Source organism: Panthera onca, chromosome A3 (assembly GCF_046562875.1).
Source record: "Panthera onca isolate mPanOnc1 chromosome A3, mPanOnc1 haplotype 2, whole genome shotgun sequence".
Lineage (NCBI taxonomy): Eukaryota > Metazoa > Chordata > Mammalia > Carnivora > Felidae > Panthera > Panthera onca.
Genome location: NC_138341.1, coordinates 52,471,525 through 52,486,132, shown reverse-complemented (window position 1 = coordinate 52,486,132; position 14,608 = coordinate 52,471,525). Strand labels below are relative to the sequence as shown.

Below are 14,608 nucleotides of genomic sequence, written 5' to 3'. Positions count from 1 at the left end.
GTGTCCGACTTCAGCTCAGGTCATGATTTCTTGGTTCACGAGTTCGAGCCTCACATTCGGCTCTCTGCTGTCAGAAGCCTGCTTTGATCCTCTGTCTCCCTCTTTCTCTGCCCCTTTCCCGCTTCCGTGCGCACATACTCTCTAAAATAAACATTAGAAACAAACTGTGCATGTTACTGCCGCGACTGCCACTAAGAATGAAGCACCTTCCCTATGCCAAGCAGTATTTTGAGATTAAATGCAGTCTGATTTTCACAACAGCCCCAGGAGGGAGGTGTCCCATCTTTATGACTGAGGTGCAGGCTGAAGGCACCAAGAAAGTGGTGGAGGTGGGATTCACTTGGCATGGTGATTCCAGGTCAATGCTTTTACTACTTCCTAACACTAGAATGAAAAATGCAACTAAAACCACGTTCCATCTTGGGACAGAAATCTCTCACACATACACCACACATACACTCCCTGTATGAGGACATATAATTCAACCTTAGGAAAAACAGTATGCTGCCAGCAGTAAATGCAATTTATTCTCATTTTATTGAGACTTTCCACAGCTGCCATTTGGTTTGTATAGCAAAATTTTTAAAAAGTAACTTTTCCCCCATTTTTTGTATTTTTATGAAAATCATTTTCTTCAATTTTAAAGCCCTCCCCCTCCCCCAAAGAAGTATTAGTAACTACCCTGTAATGTTTATTTGGGGAGGGGGAGGGAACAAAAACAGCTTTTAAACACTTGTGAAACGGGGATCACAGTCCAAAGTCAAGACATTGCACTAAGCTGCCGCGGGCACCATCAGCACTATGCCATCCACACCACCGATGGGTGAGCCATGCGTAGACCCTCAGGGCTTCTTGTTCCACAGGCTCCCCTCCCTTTCTCGAGACCTCCTCTGCTGGCTGTCTTCTCCAAATCCATCCAACAGAGGCAGCACAATCTTTAATACATGCTCAACTTTGTAATGGAGACAATACTGTATTCAGAAAGTTCAGAGATCCCCTCCATCCAGTTCAAGAAGATCAAATACCAACAGAGTACAGATGGTTTCACTTTTGTGTCCACTCAAAACATACTCATTAAATTATCAGATGTTTCAAAAGTCCTGATGTGTAGACAGCACGAAAGTTCCTTATAAAAAAGAAGTTGCAAAATTATAAAAATTTCTGCAGTCGAGGCTCCTCATGTGGAGCTTCTGGTGACGAAGCTGGTTCTGGTAAGCAGTTCCTTTGACATGCACAGCAGCTTCCCTAGGAGTTCTGTGTTCTGAGGGTTCTGTTCAGAACACAGGAGGCTGAAATCCAAGTTTAAAAGATTACCTGCTGACAAACTGTGGTATATCTGTCAATGGAATACTACCGAGCACTATAAAGGAAGAAACTACCAACACAAGTTATACTTCATGGATGAAACTCAAAAATATGCTAAGTGAGAAAAGCCAGATAATAAGAGACCACAGTTTGTAGGATCCCATTTATATGATGCCCAGAAAAGGCAAATTTATAGAGACAGAAATACAAGAGATTATCATGTAAAAGAGCACGAAGGATCTGGGGGTGGGAGGAGGATGAAAATGTTGTAAAGGTGAGTATGGTTATGGTGGTTTCCTACCACTCAGGAAACTTACTAAAATAACTTGAAATGGGTGAATTTTATATGTAAAATATGCCTCAATAAAGTTGTTGTCAAAAAAATCCCTGCTTCCCAAACCACACATCAAGCATTCAACATTTCTGAAGGCTCACAATCAACAGGGCAGGATTATCCCTTAGTGTTGAGTTACAGAGTGAAAACGTACCATTTTACAGTAAATAGCATAGCGTACAGCAGATCTGGGTCAATCCTCCTGTTCTCTCCACTCATTTCCCAAACGCACGCATTATCCCCAGGGAGTGGCTGGGGATAGATATACAGTCTTCCCCAATAGGTGGACACCCCCAAATCTTGGTCAGATTTGTCAGAAGTCTGCTACACGTCACCTAAACCAACAAACATTATTAACCTGTGATGCTGGGACCCTTATCGAAGAACACTTGTCCCCTCCAATCACAGCAGCGTCCATTCCTGGGTGCCTGATGTGTCTACGTGGGGTCCGTAGCGGCACTCACACAGTCAAACTGTTTCCTTCAGCTCCTCCTTCACACAGCTCTCCTCTCTGACATCTATAATTGCCAGATTATTTTAGTGACCTTACTTCTCGGCCTCTCCAAAATCAAGACAAAACTCACACTAGGACAGTACACAATTTAAAAAATGCTGCTTAGTATTTCACTGAAAACATTTTTTAGGCCATAGTTAGCCTCTTAAAGAGACCCCAGCTGTTTTGACTTTGAGAACCAAAGGTGCTGCAAACGTCCAGCCTTTTCCTTACAATCCGTTCTGGTTTGACCATACGTGACCCCCAGAGTCAGCTGTTGTGTCAGGAATGCCCAAGGACCCACAGCTGCAGGTGCTTAGGCCTAGGCTGTGTCCGTCAGATTTTCCGCTGCAGTTCAAAGACGTGGAGAAACTGAAAAGGCACTTCCTCGATTTGTTTTTTTTCTCTTGAAGAGCAAGAGATAAAATCATTTTCATCTTGGAGTTTGAGAGTCCAATAATCACAAGACTCAGAAATCAGTCACTAATAAACTAACACTGGGATCTGCCAGAATTGGCACATGTTGAAAATACATATTGTATTTCTATGCAAATCCTCAAACTTCAGTTGCCAATAGGAAAAGTTTAAACACAGTAGTGGCTTAAATTCGACATGAAAATAATCACTTAGAAATACCAGCCTTGCCCTTAAAGGGTAAAGATGCCCCGGCTGGTACGCAGTCAGAATGTCTGCTACAAAGGGCAAAAGTTGGAGACAGAGGCCCCCAGCCTTTTCCCAGTGAAGGTCCAACAAGACCCACATGAATTTTTCTGCTAAGGAGCTGGCAAACTCTCTAGCTGAGCCTATGATCTGGGTGACAACTGTGCTCCTGCCTCACAAGATCTGAACAATGGAGAAAAGAGCCAGGTTACGGAAAGAAACTGCAGTGCGAGCCTACTCGTTAAGAAAGGGGCCAGTCACATTGCTGGCTGCTTCCTGATCCTGGAGTCAGCACACTCTTGTGTCTGGATAGGACTGGAAAGTCCAGCCCTCAGGTTTCACTGCTCATGTGGCAGGGAGCTCTCTTAGTCCTGACCAAATCTGCCTCGTGAAACCGTGCTAAAGACTGGCATCCAAAATGGAACTCCACAGCAGACAGGACTTGGACCGCACATAGTATCTTAGCCTATCCTGGTCAGGAGAACAAGCCTTCTTCAGAATGAAGAAATGGCTCCATCTGGATCCTTATAGGACTTTCCAGATTGGGAGGCACACGAGAATCCGTTATATCTTTGTGATGGAGACACCCACACTCTAGAAAACGGCTCTTTCTGCAGTCTCAACATATTTCCAACAGCCTTCAGGACTCTGAGCTTGGATAAGGTAATGGAGACTGAAGGAGGAAAAGGGGTCCCAGCACAGACACACCTCTATTCCTGCACTTCCAAGGCCCTTTCCCTATTACAGGCAACAACCCCAGCTGAAAGCTGAAGCTGGAATAAAGAAGTTTCTTTATTCAGAGGCCTCCCTGAAAATGGGTTAAGCGTTCCATTCTCTCAGGGTAGAGGCTTCAGGAATTAACATGCAAGTCTGGCAATACAAGCTCCTTAAGCTACTCTCCTATGTCGTTGACGTAACAAAAAGGGCCATTCTTCAAACAATGCCATCCTATAGACTCAAATGAGGGAAAGATGTGGGTTCATATTTTAAAACTGACATTAGCCTGCAGCTGTTCAAAAAGTCAACAAGGAAGCACATAAGAAAAGGGAGAGATTCCTAAGCTTTCTAGACGCTGGTCCTTTCCTTCCAACCTCTGTCCCGTATCCACATACTGAATTTAACAGACTTTATTTCGTTACATGGCCTTTTCCTAATAGGCCTGTCGCATAACACAGTAGCAGTCACACAGAAGCCACTGTCCCCCTCGGGCCTCTGCAAATCCTTGTCCTGGGAGAAGGGCCAGGACTAAGACATGTTCTCTTTTAGACCTAACTCTGCCATCTACATCTTTATCACACAAAGGCAGCTTCTGGTGCCCATTTTAATTCCTTATGAGTATCAGCCAAAACCCCTGTGACTTATAGTCGGGAAAGACAAAAGGAACATACCCGAAGAGCCCAACCTAGAAAACTTGCAAAGCTGGGGGTCGGGGAACAGCAAAACTTTATAATTGCTGAAACTGTACCAGTGGGTCACATGGTCACATGGGTCAACCAAGACTCATTCTCCCAGGCTTTTTTTGAGTTTTTTTGTATAATTCTGTAAGGTGAGGAGAAGCATCCAAATTGTGAATGGAGCTTCTTGCTGGTGTCCAGAAAAATATGTTTACTTGGGCAAAATTATTGGGAATAATTTACTAATAAGGGAAGATATCAGGAGGACCAAGTCTTCACAGGGCTGGCAAAAAATTGTCAAAATACTCTTAAGACACAACTAACAGGATTCAAGGTTGACTTCTCCAGGCGGAAGCTGATGGCCTGCACAGCATGCCTCTGCTTCACCTTTGGTAACAGTATCTTTCCTTAAAAACAGAGTAGGGTTGGGGCGGAAAGGAGATAGGGGACTAGATGCCATGAGAGTCGAAGTGACAAACCCATCCTAGAGCTCTTTTACCTTGTAAATAATGAATAATGAGTTCGGTGATGGCTCTAAGCAGAGGCTTAAGAACAGGTCAGCAGTGATTGAGTGACCCAAGCGACCCAAGGGACAGTCACTGTCGCAGCCCTCCTCTGCTGGTTTACAACCTCCATTAGCCATCACAAGAGTTACCATAACCCAGTACTTTAAATCTGTGTTTTCTTGAATGGGGTTTCAGGCAAGGAGACATGGGCTTGGCAGGCCATGGTAATCCGGTTCATTGCAGGAAAGCCCTGGGAGTCAAGGGAGCTGGGCCAAGTACTCTGATTTGCAACACCTGCTTCTTCCACTCGTCCCTCTTCTCATCCAGCTTAACGGACTCAATAAGTAGTTCTCCAGGTGTTCACTGCCCTTGGTAAGTGTACAGCAGGGTGAGAAGGGCATTCTTAAACACCCAGACTTTCTTGGTCAGCTTATTTTGTTTAAACACACACAGCAGAACATTCCTGATAAAGGGAAAAAAAGATTGCAATTTCCTTAACTCAAAAAGCTAGTAATAATAATAATAATAGGAAACTGCCCAAAACCAAAGTCTGTAGAACAAAAGAGAAAGACTCGGAGGCTTGTAGAGTAAGACTGAGCACATTAGTTACTCCACTCACAGTGTCAAGTTAAACCACTGTCCCCCTTCCCCACTGTGCACCCCTCGCCCACCCCACCCCCCTCTTCAGCTCTGCCTCTTTGTGCAGCACTGTCCCCAGATGTGGGGACATACAAGTTCTCCTCAAAGCTTTCTGTCAGTTCAGTACTTCACTCCCGGAATAAATTCCTTGGCATCCGGGTTCAGGTTACTTTTGCTCTGAAAGAAGAACCAAGAGATAATAAATCCCACTTTCAAGGTTATTTTCTGCATGCTTCCATTATTACCAGGCTGTTATTGTTGGGCTGCTCTCAATGGCTCCTGACATATAAAGCCTTGACCAACCTCATTTTCTCCTTCCTGCTTTACACTCCTGTTCCCTTCATGACGCTTTCATTAGAGGCTTGGAAGTCTGACTCCAAAAATAATTTCTCAATTCACTGAGTACCTTAACTCGACGAAAATCAGAGTATTCCGCCAAACCAGTTTGGTTACCACAATCCCTTTATTTTCCCCCTCACTGTTTTCTCTTTGGTGATCCACTCTCTTGTGAAAGTCCAAAACCTGGGACCTGGGCAAACCGCGGGGCACAGTCATTTGGAACATGAGTTCTGGGAGAACTGAGCCACTCACAGAATTCTGACTTTAAGTAAACATGAAAGGCAGGAAATTGGTTTATCCAGTCTTCTAATTTTAAGTGGGAAATGGCCCCTTAGGAGTCATGTTCCTTCCGAAACGAACAGGCAATTTTTATAACCGCATCATTCGAAACTATAAATACAGATTTGAGGAACAGTAAAAGGAAAGAACAACAAAAGCAAATGCTAATTTGAAACCAAACCTCCTCTGTGTTCCAATTCTTACCCTTAATCCCAATTTTACTTTGAAAAGCCCACTGGGGAAAATAAAAGCTGGCGCTGCTGCGACAATCGTGTTTTCACGGCACTTTATGCGGCACAACGCATCTTCGTCGCACCCTCTTATGCGTGTCCGTGGGATGAGTGAAGAAACGGGGGCTCAGAGGCTCCAGAGATGGGCCCAAGGGTATAGGGCCCCAAGGGAAGTCTGTGACTCCAAATCCCATATTCTTTTCACTATGTCTCGTGTGCGTCTGCATATGGCTCTTACCAAAATGTCTTCGGAATCATGGCCATCGCTGACTGACAGTCCATTTAACTGCTGCTGCAACTGTCCCATAGCCGGAGGCAGGTCTCGTGAGGGGATAAACCAGTCTTGGTCTTCTTCATCCAGCATCTCCTGGAAGCAGCGGTCTAAGAAGTCTTGCTCCTGCAGCTCCTCCTCCACCTAGCAGGCAAAGGGGATGAGCTCAGACTTACCGTCCTGGTGGGACTTGCCCCTTCCAGTTTTCTGCCTCTTGCTTTCAGAGGTCCTTATTCTGCTATTAAGAATGATCTTGTATGAGGTCTACTAAGAATTAAGATGCTTCGAATGACTGGCCAGAGAAAATATAATTTTTGGTTTTTTTCAACCACATTCCCTCAACAATAAGACTAAGGAAACAGTTATTCAGAATAGCAGAAAGTCAAGGTCTTCGTACCTCTTCTAACATCTCAAATATGTGACAAAAATACTTTTCATTCAGACGGCGCTTACAGAAAATCAGTTTAAAGTGTGAGATTCTTTTCTCAACCTTGTTAAGAAGCAATTCTTCTTAAATTTCCCATTTTATAAGTACGAAAAAGGTACAGGAATTACAGAACTAGACCACTACCTGGATAGTGGAGATTAAATCAAAACCAACTCCCAGCTTCTGGCCCACTTTTCTGGTAATGAGGCCCCTAAAGGAGAAAAATACTTTCAGAACCTTAGAAAGATATAAAGAACACTTTTTGGCAAACCAATAGAAAATGATGTCATCGATGTAGGTAGCCTTCCAAAGCAAGGAAAAATATGAATATTTAAACAACTCTGTATTTCTTAAAGATTGCCTTAATCTAAAGCAATATACATCTAGGATATTTTACACCTTCTTTGCAGGCATTGTTAACTCATAGTAAAGAGTATGGTTCACTCTGCAGATTAAGTGTGATTTTAGCAGGTCCTGGGCTTCACATTTGGCTATCCCTTTCCCGTGGGCTACCCTACGTGGTGACAGATTCACAGTTCACTAGCACCACCACCAGAGGGAAAGTCAAGCAAAAACAATCACCCAGACTAGCTCATACAGTTATTCATGAATTCAAAAGTCACCAGGAGCACAAGATGTAAAAATAGTGGCATGACAATTAGCCACACTTTGATCTCAAGTAAATTAGATAGTCTGAAGTACTTAAAGTAACAACAAGCACAACATATTTCCAAGCCATAAGATTTAACATGACTGCTCAAGATCTGCCCTGCCTCTACACAGGAGCATCACAGTGTGCTCCTCCCTATTAAATCTACCCTTACTCACTGGCGCAGCCACAAAAACAGTTACCTAGGCACAGGGATGTGACGGGTAGCATGGTCTATGTGCTGTTCACACAAATCATGACACAGTGAGCTGACTGGGGTGGAAACTGTTGGTTGCCCAGATAAACTTGTTTCCTTCTTTCCAGAGCACCAGGCTTTTCAGTTAAAATCACGTCCCGTCTCCCATGCTGGCGATGGCCACATTACTATTCATCATGTAACAGCCCCCAGAAGGGGTGTGAACATTTTGGCATCACTTGGTTAAAAGGAGATCTCTTCCTCGGCCTTTAGCTCTCCCCATTTCCCAGTGGCTAGACTTTCGGTTATCCTTCAGTTACTCAGCTGATAAATGCCCTGCTATGGCAGAGAAACACCACGGAAGAACCATGTGGTCACAGAATCACTGTCTACCTGGAATGCCTACCTTGGGCTATCAACATCACAGAGATACAAGACAACAGGTTACTGCTGAACCTTTGTTCAAACAGTCTAGCCTTTTCCTACCTAGCACACTTCTCCATCTCAGACACACATTCTGCCAGTCCCTGAATTCCCATGGGGACAGGGGGGCATGCCAGGCTGGCCTGTCTGCACACAGCTGTTGTTTCGCAGAAGTCTATACCAGATCACCATGGCACGAGAGCCTCTTGTAATCAAAGTGAGAGAAAAGAATCAGGATCTTCCTCCAAAGTACTGTTACTCTGGTGTCTTACCAGCTGAAGAGGCTCCTTGGTCAACCCAGACCAGGCCTCCATGCATTTTTAAATTATTCTAAAGCCGACAAATCCATTTCTTTCGTTACAGATGGATGGCAAGATATTAAAGCCGTTCCACTTCTTTCTTTACCTGTCTGTTGAAATCTTCTTCATTCTCCATCCACATGTACTCTGCAAATGGGTTTTCCTTCTCATCGTGCCCATTTAATCCTTGGTCCTCTTTGGATTTTACATTAGGTGATGTATTGGCTACACTGGATCCATTCATTATGATAGAATCTAAACAGGAGCAAAAAAGAAGAACAAAATGATACAAGGATCAAGGAAATGATAATCTACAACATCCAGATTCTTCCAGAAGCTTCTGAAGTTCTAAGTCAAAGTTACTAACTATAGATGAACAGAAACCATTAGCCTGTAACTGTTATAAAATTAACCATATTCTGCAATTATCAACTATACAGATGTAGAATTCTTGAAGAGTTAAAAGAGGTGCAACTGGGTGGCTCAGTCAGTTAAGCGTCCAACTCTTGATTTTGGCTCAGGTCATGATCTCACAGTCATGAGACTGAGCCCCACGTCAGGCTCTGCGCTGAGTGTGGAGCCTGCTTGGGATTCTCTTTCTCCCCCTCTGCCCCCTCTTCTCTCTCTCTCTCCCTCTCTCTCTCTCAAAATAAATAAGTGAACATTTTAAAAAAAGAGTTCAAAGAAAAAATGTCTAGGCTTAGTTAGCCTTTCTAGGCAAGTGAGGGAGGGGGAATCTTTTCAAGCCAACTTTTTTGCAGGTTCTAGAACCTAATTAAGGTCACACAGTTTCGTTAATGTTTAAGTAGGTAGAGAAAATGCATTTTTTTGATTATTTTATTTTATTTTAAGCAGACCACATGCCCAACATGGGGCTTGAACTCATGATCAAGAGTTGCATGCTCTATCAACTGAACCACCCAGGTGCCTCAAAAAAATGCATTCTTAATGAACATTGTAAGCAACTGCCCCTTATTCTGATTCTCAAGCTGTTTTTCTATAAATCATATTTCTTTAAAAAAAAATTTTTTTTTAACGTTTATTCATTTTTGAGACAGAGAGAGACAGAGCATGAACGGGGGAAGGTCAGAGAGGGAGACACAGAATTTGAAACAGGCTCCAGGCTCTGAGCTGTCAGCACAGAGCCCGACGCGGGGCTCGAACTCATGGACCGTGAGATCATGACCTGAGCCGAAGTTGGACGCCCAACCAACTGAGCCACCCAGGCGCCCCTATAAATCATATTTCAAAAGGTAACACATATTCGCTGTCTTGATAAACAAAAAAGAGATAATTAAGGTTACCAGTTGTCCAATTATCCAGAGTTAAAGACTATTAACGATGTAGTGCATATAACCTCTCTGATGTCCCCTAAGTGTATGCAGGCACATATACGCACACACTTTCCCCAAGCATCCATTCTTAGAGTAACAGCATGATGCTCTATCATTTGCATTTTCTCATTTTTGTGTTAATATCACCATACTGTCTTTTGGGATATTTACAATGTTTCCATGTTATAAAGGTTAGATGAACATCTTGTGTTCATCTTTTTCAATGACTTCCTTAGGATAACTCCTAGAAACTGAACTGCTATATTGGAAACTATGTGGTTTTTAAAAAATGCTTATTTATTTTTGAGAGAGAGAGATAGAGCATGAGCAGGGGAGGGGCAGAGAGACAGGGAGACACAGAATCTGAAGCAGGCTCCAGGCTCTGAGCTGTCAGCACAGAGCCCAATGTGGGGCTCAAACCCCTGAACTGCGAGATCATGACCTAAACTGAAGTTGGATGCTTAACAGACTGAGCCCCCCAGGCACCAATGGAAACTACGTTTTTTCTAAGGCCCTCAATTCATTGCCACACTGCCATAAGAATTTAAATTCCCACCAGTAGTAAGTACCTATTCCTCTGCATTCGTGTGTATTGTTATTATTTTTTAAATGTTTATTTACTTATTTTGTGAGAGACAGAGCATGGGTGGGGGGCAGGAGAGAGGTGACAGAGAATCCTAAGCAGGCTTTGAGCTGTTAGCGTGGAGCCTGATGTGAGACTCAATCTCATGAAACATGAGATCATAACCCTAGCTGAAATCAAGAGTTGGATGCTTAACCTACTGAGCCACCCCAATGCCCCAGGTATTATTATTTTTCAAACCGCTGTCAGTCTCATAAGAGAAAACTTGCCATTTATTGTTTATGTTTACATTCTTTGATTTTTGCTGAGGTCGAATATTTTGAGATATACTTACTGGCCATTTTTATTTCTTGTTTTGTCATTTTTCTGCTAAAGTATTTTGACCATTTTTCTATCAGGATATATACCTTTTATTTGTTGTAAGAACTTGTATTACATTTGTCAAGATTTTTATTTTTCATAAAAGAATTTATAAATTAAAAATACTATATTAGTTTTACTTGCTTAATTTTTTTGGTGGCAGTTTTTGCTGGCCTTAATTTTTGTCTACATCTTGTATGTCTGCCTGTCTATGGCTTTTTAAAGTACATACATATCTTTTTTAGTTGCTTTTACTTGGCTTCCAAATCCACACTGATGTGTTTGCTCTCATCTGGAATGTGTCTTTTTCCTGTTCTTTATTTAAATCTTAACCATTCTTCCAAAAGCACTGCAGTCTTTACTCCCTGCTTCTTTCCTCTAAGCTCCTGCACCTAACGAGTGTTAATACTACTTAACGGTATTGTTTCATATGCATAATTTTCCTCTAATTAGAGTTTCACTTTGCAATAAGCAAGAGGAGGCTCACAATCTCAATCTCCACTCCATCCCCACCTCCATCCTCCTTGGGGCATCTTTGAGTTTTATTTAACAACTTCTTTCTTCATTCATTTCCATCTTGGCAAGATTCATGAAAAAAGTCTTTCTCTATGTCTGGGTGCACTAAAAAATTATTGCTCACTCCCCTTTAAAGTTCTTGCAACTTTCTAACCTGTTATGAACATTAGAAAATCTAATCTTTTTAAAAGACAAGGTAGAATTGTGAAGAGTAAAGAAGAGATGAAAAACCAACTCACTGATATCTCAAAAAGAATTTCATTTATGACAGAACCCGTTTATTTCACTGTTGGTTTAAAAAAAAAATTTTTTTTGTTTGTTTATTTGAGAGACAGAGAGAGAGAGAGCACAAGTGGTGGAGGGGCCCAGAGCGAGGGAGACACGGGATTGGAAGCAGGCTCCAGGCTCTGAGCTGTCTGCACAGAGCCTGATGCCTGGCTTAAACCCACGAACCATGAGATCTTGAACTGAGCTGAAGTCAGACGCTTAGCCGACTAAGCCACCCAAGCGCCCCACTGTTGGTTTAAATAGGGTGCCTCGGGGCGCCTGGGTGGCTCAGTGGGTTAAACGTCCGACTTTGGCTCAGGTCATGATCTCACGGTCCGTGAGTTCGAACCCCGCGTCAGGCTCTGTGCTGGCAGCTCAGAGCCTGGAGCCTGCTTCAGATTCTGTGTCTCCCTCTCTCTCTGGCCCTCCCCCGTTCATGCTCTGTCTCTGTCTCAAAAATAAATAAACATTAAAAAAAATTTTTAAATAAATAGAGTGCCTCGTATGAAATACATTGGTTTAACATATTTTAAATAAAGACAAAAGAAATCAACGATTATTCCAAACACTGTTCTATAATAATAATTGTATAATGAAGGAAGGAAACCAATTCTTTATTTTGACCACCACCATTTGCAGCATAACAATGATAAAGGCAAGTCTGCTCTAAATGCCTGGGCAACTGCATAAGTAAGTAGGGTATTCCTAAGCACAGAGACTCTTAAAGAACCTGACCCTTGCTCGGTAGCAGGTTAAACAGTATTATATTTTCAAAGGCTCATTTCGCAGTGGGTTATAAGCAGCACAGCGATTTCTCCCCATCAGTACGGAAATCACTCAGACAGAACCAGTATTCAGTTTTCTAAAAATCTGCCTTTCCCTAAAAAAATAAATCCTAAGTGCACATGACCATAAGGAAAAAGAGAAGGCAGAGAAACAATAGAATAACCTGTCTGACTCAAGAGCACGGTGGAATACAGAGAGCAAACTGCAGGATGCTCTCTCTCATGAGAAAGGGAATGGAAACATACCATAATCCCAACATGGGGAATGTCACCCAATTTAATGCAAATACTTTAGAGAAGTTGAAAACATTGAGATATGGGACTGTTAATATTAGGAAAATGGTTCTCAGTGGGCTATATAGAGTGTTTATTTGCATTTTATACCATTCTATCTGTGTTTTCCACACAATTGGAGAGTTTAGGTTTCTCTAAGTAGAAGCAATGCAACAACTTAATTTGTATAATGTTTAACAATTTATTAAGTACTTTCATATCTATACTCTGACTTCAGGTGCATAATCTGTCCAACTTCACTCTAAAAAAAAAAATCTAGATAGTGCTATATTTAAGACCAAAGAAAGTACCAGATTCAAAGGTTAAGCAAGCTGATTTGCCAGCTTAGCTCAAGAACACTGGTTTGTGGGCCCTAGTGCCTTAGTGCCTAATGTGCCCCTAGACTTTAGTAGTGAGGGGGGAATGGGGAGCTTTTGCTGGACACTGGTAACTCCTAGGTAAGGCATTTGGGGGATACCTTCCAACTTGGGGAAGACACCAGGTAAGACAGGACCATTGCCCATAACTTCCCTGATTTTCCTGCTTCCAGAGTTTCATGGAACATTCTCTTTCTGTTCCCAGCTCCTCTCTAGCTCACCATCCACTATGCTTGCCCTCTAAGTGCACAGTGTTTTTCTAACCATCCTATTTTGACCTTTTATATCCATTATTTCACTTGATCCTCACCCACATCAAGGCACATCATGTGACATCCTAGTGTAGAGGGGACAAAGAAAATACCTCCAAAACTTCCAGAATCGGGGGAAATGCCTGGCTATAAAAGTAGGATCACAAATCAGAATGGCTGCCATGTTGTCAGCTATGTTATAGAGAGGCCTATGTGACAAAGGAATTGAATCCTGTCAACACCATGTGAGTAAGCTTAGTTCATCTTCCCCCAGTTAAGCCTTCAGATGAGACAGCCATCCTAGCTGACTACTTGACTGTAACTTCATGAGACACTCTGAGTTAGAGGCCCACCTAACTAAGTTGCCCCCAGATTCTTGACCCACAGAAACTGTGAAATAATAAATGTTTGTTGTTTTAACCTGCTAAGCTTTGTGGTAAGTTATCATGTGGCGATAGATAATGTAGGTATTTGATAAACAATGACAACTAGCTCCACCACACAAATCATCAGTTGCCACATTATTCCTCTTATTTAATCAGCAGACAAATGTGCAGTTTGAAGTAGGTCACTGCTTGAGAAATTCTTCAAGATTTAGACCTCAATAGCAGAAAAAAGAGTTTATGTCTGGCCTGGATCTATACTGCACTATGAAATCTGAGAACTATTTGACATTTATTCCCCCTCCACCTCAGTTTCCCTCTTAAACACATGACAAACATGCTGAAAATAGAAAATAAGAGTTGTCATTTGGGCTGAAGATGGGAAAGCACATAGCACCACACAGTCAAAATAGGGGTGCTAAGGTCTGCTAAGCATTCAATTTAGCACTTTGCCATGGTCAAGGGTTCATGTCTAAAATATTTGGCTTGGGCGCCTGGGTGGCGCAGTCGGTTAAGCGTCCGACTTCAGCCAGGTCACGATCTCGCGGTCCGTGAGTTCGAGCCCCGCGTCAGGCTCTGGGCTGATGGCTCGGAGCCTGGAGCCTGTTTCCGATTCTGTGTCTCCCTCTCTCTCTGCCCCTCCCCCGTTCATGCTCTGTCTCTCTCTGTCCCAAAAATAAAATTAAAAAAAAAAAAACGTTGAAAAAATAAAATAAAATATTTGGCTTGAAATAGGGACCTTAGTTCCCAGCCATAAGGAACTTCAGGATTTTCAATGTACATAGGACATTTCTACAACACGTGCTTCATCAGTTCAACACTTTGAACACTCACAACTTTCAGATCCAATGTGCTCATACCAAATACTAGCTATTTTTTGAACTTGAGATTTTTCAGAAGCTATAAACCTGCATTGTGCCCATGATAATAGCTTGACAGTGAAAAATACTTGGGACTTTCGACTGAATTATCTAGAAAAATTCTATTGAGCAGTTGTTATAAAAACTAGTCTCTACTATTCTGTTTCCTAGAGTT

General features: G+C 42.4%; 1 protein-coding gene across 4 annotated transcripts in view; it reads right to left on the bottom strand.

Moving 5' to 3' along the window:
- Positions 1–518: 518 nt before the first annotated feature.
- Positions 519–14,608, bottom strand: part of PAIP2B (poly(A) binding protein interacting protein 2B) — a 33,782-nt gene continuing 19,692 nt past the window's right edge. For 3 of the 4 annotated variants that reach the window (XM_060658512.3, XM_060658503.3, XM_078444587.1), the window contains exons 2-4: positions 8,551–8,699; positions 6,418–6,594; positions 519–5,508 (exon numbers count right to left, since the gene is read on the bottom strand). In XM_060658512.3, the coding sequence (XP_060514495.1) occupies positions 5,452–5,508; positions 6,418–6,594; positions 8,551–8,688 (372 nt within the window). In that variant the 5' untranslated portion in view covers positions 8,689–8,699 and the 3' untranslated portion in view covers positions 519–5,451. Of the gene's footprint in view, positions 5,509–6,417; positions 6,595–7,021; positions 7,089–8,550; positions 8,700–14,608 lie in introns of those variants that run through there. The other variant, XM_060658498.2, reaches the window with a different exon arrangement.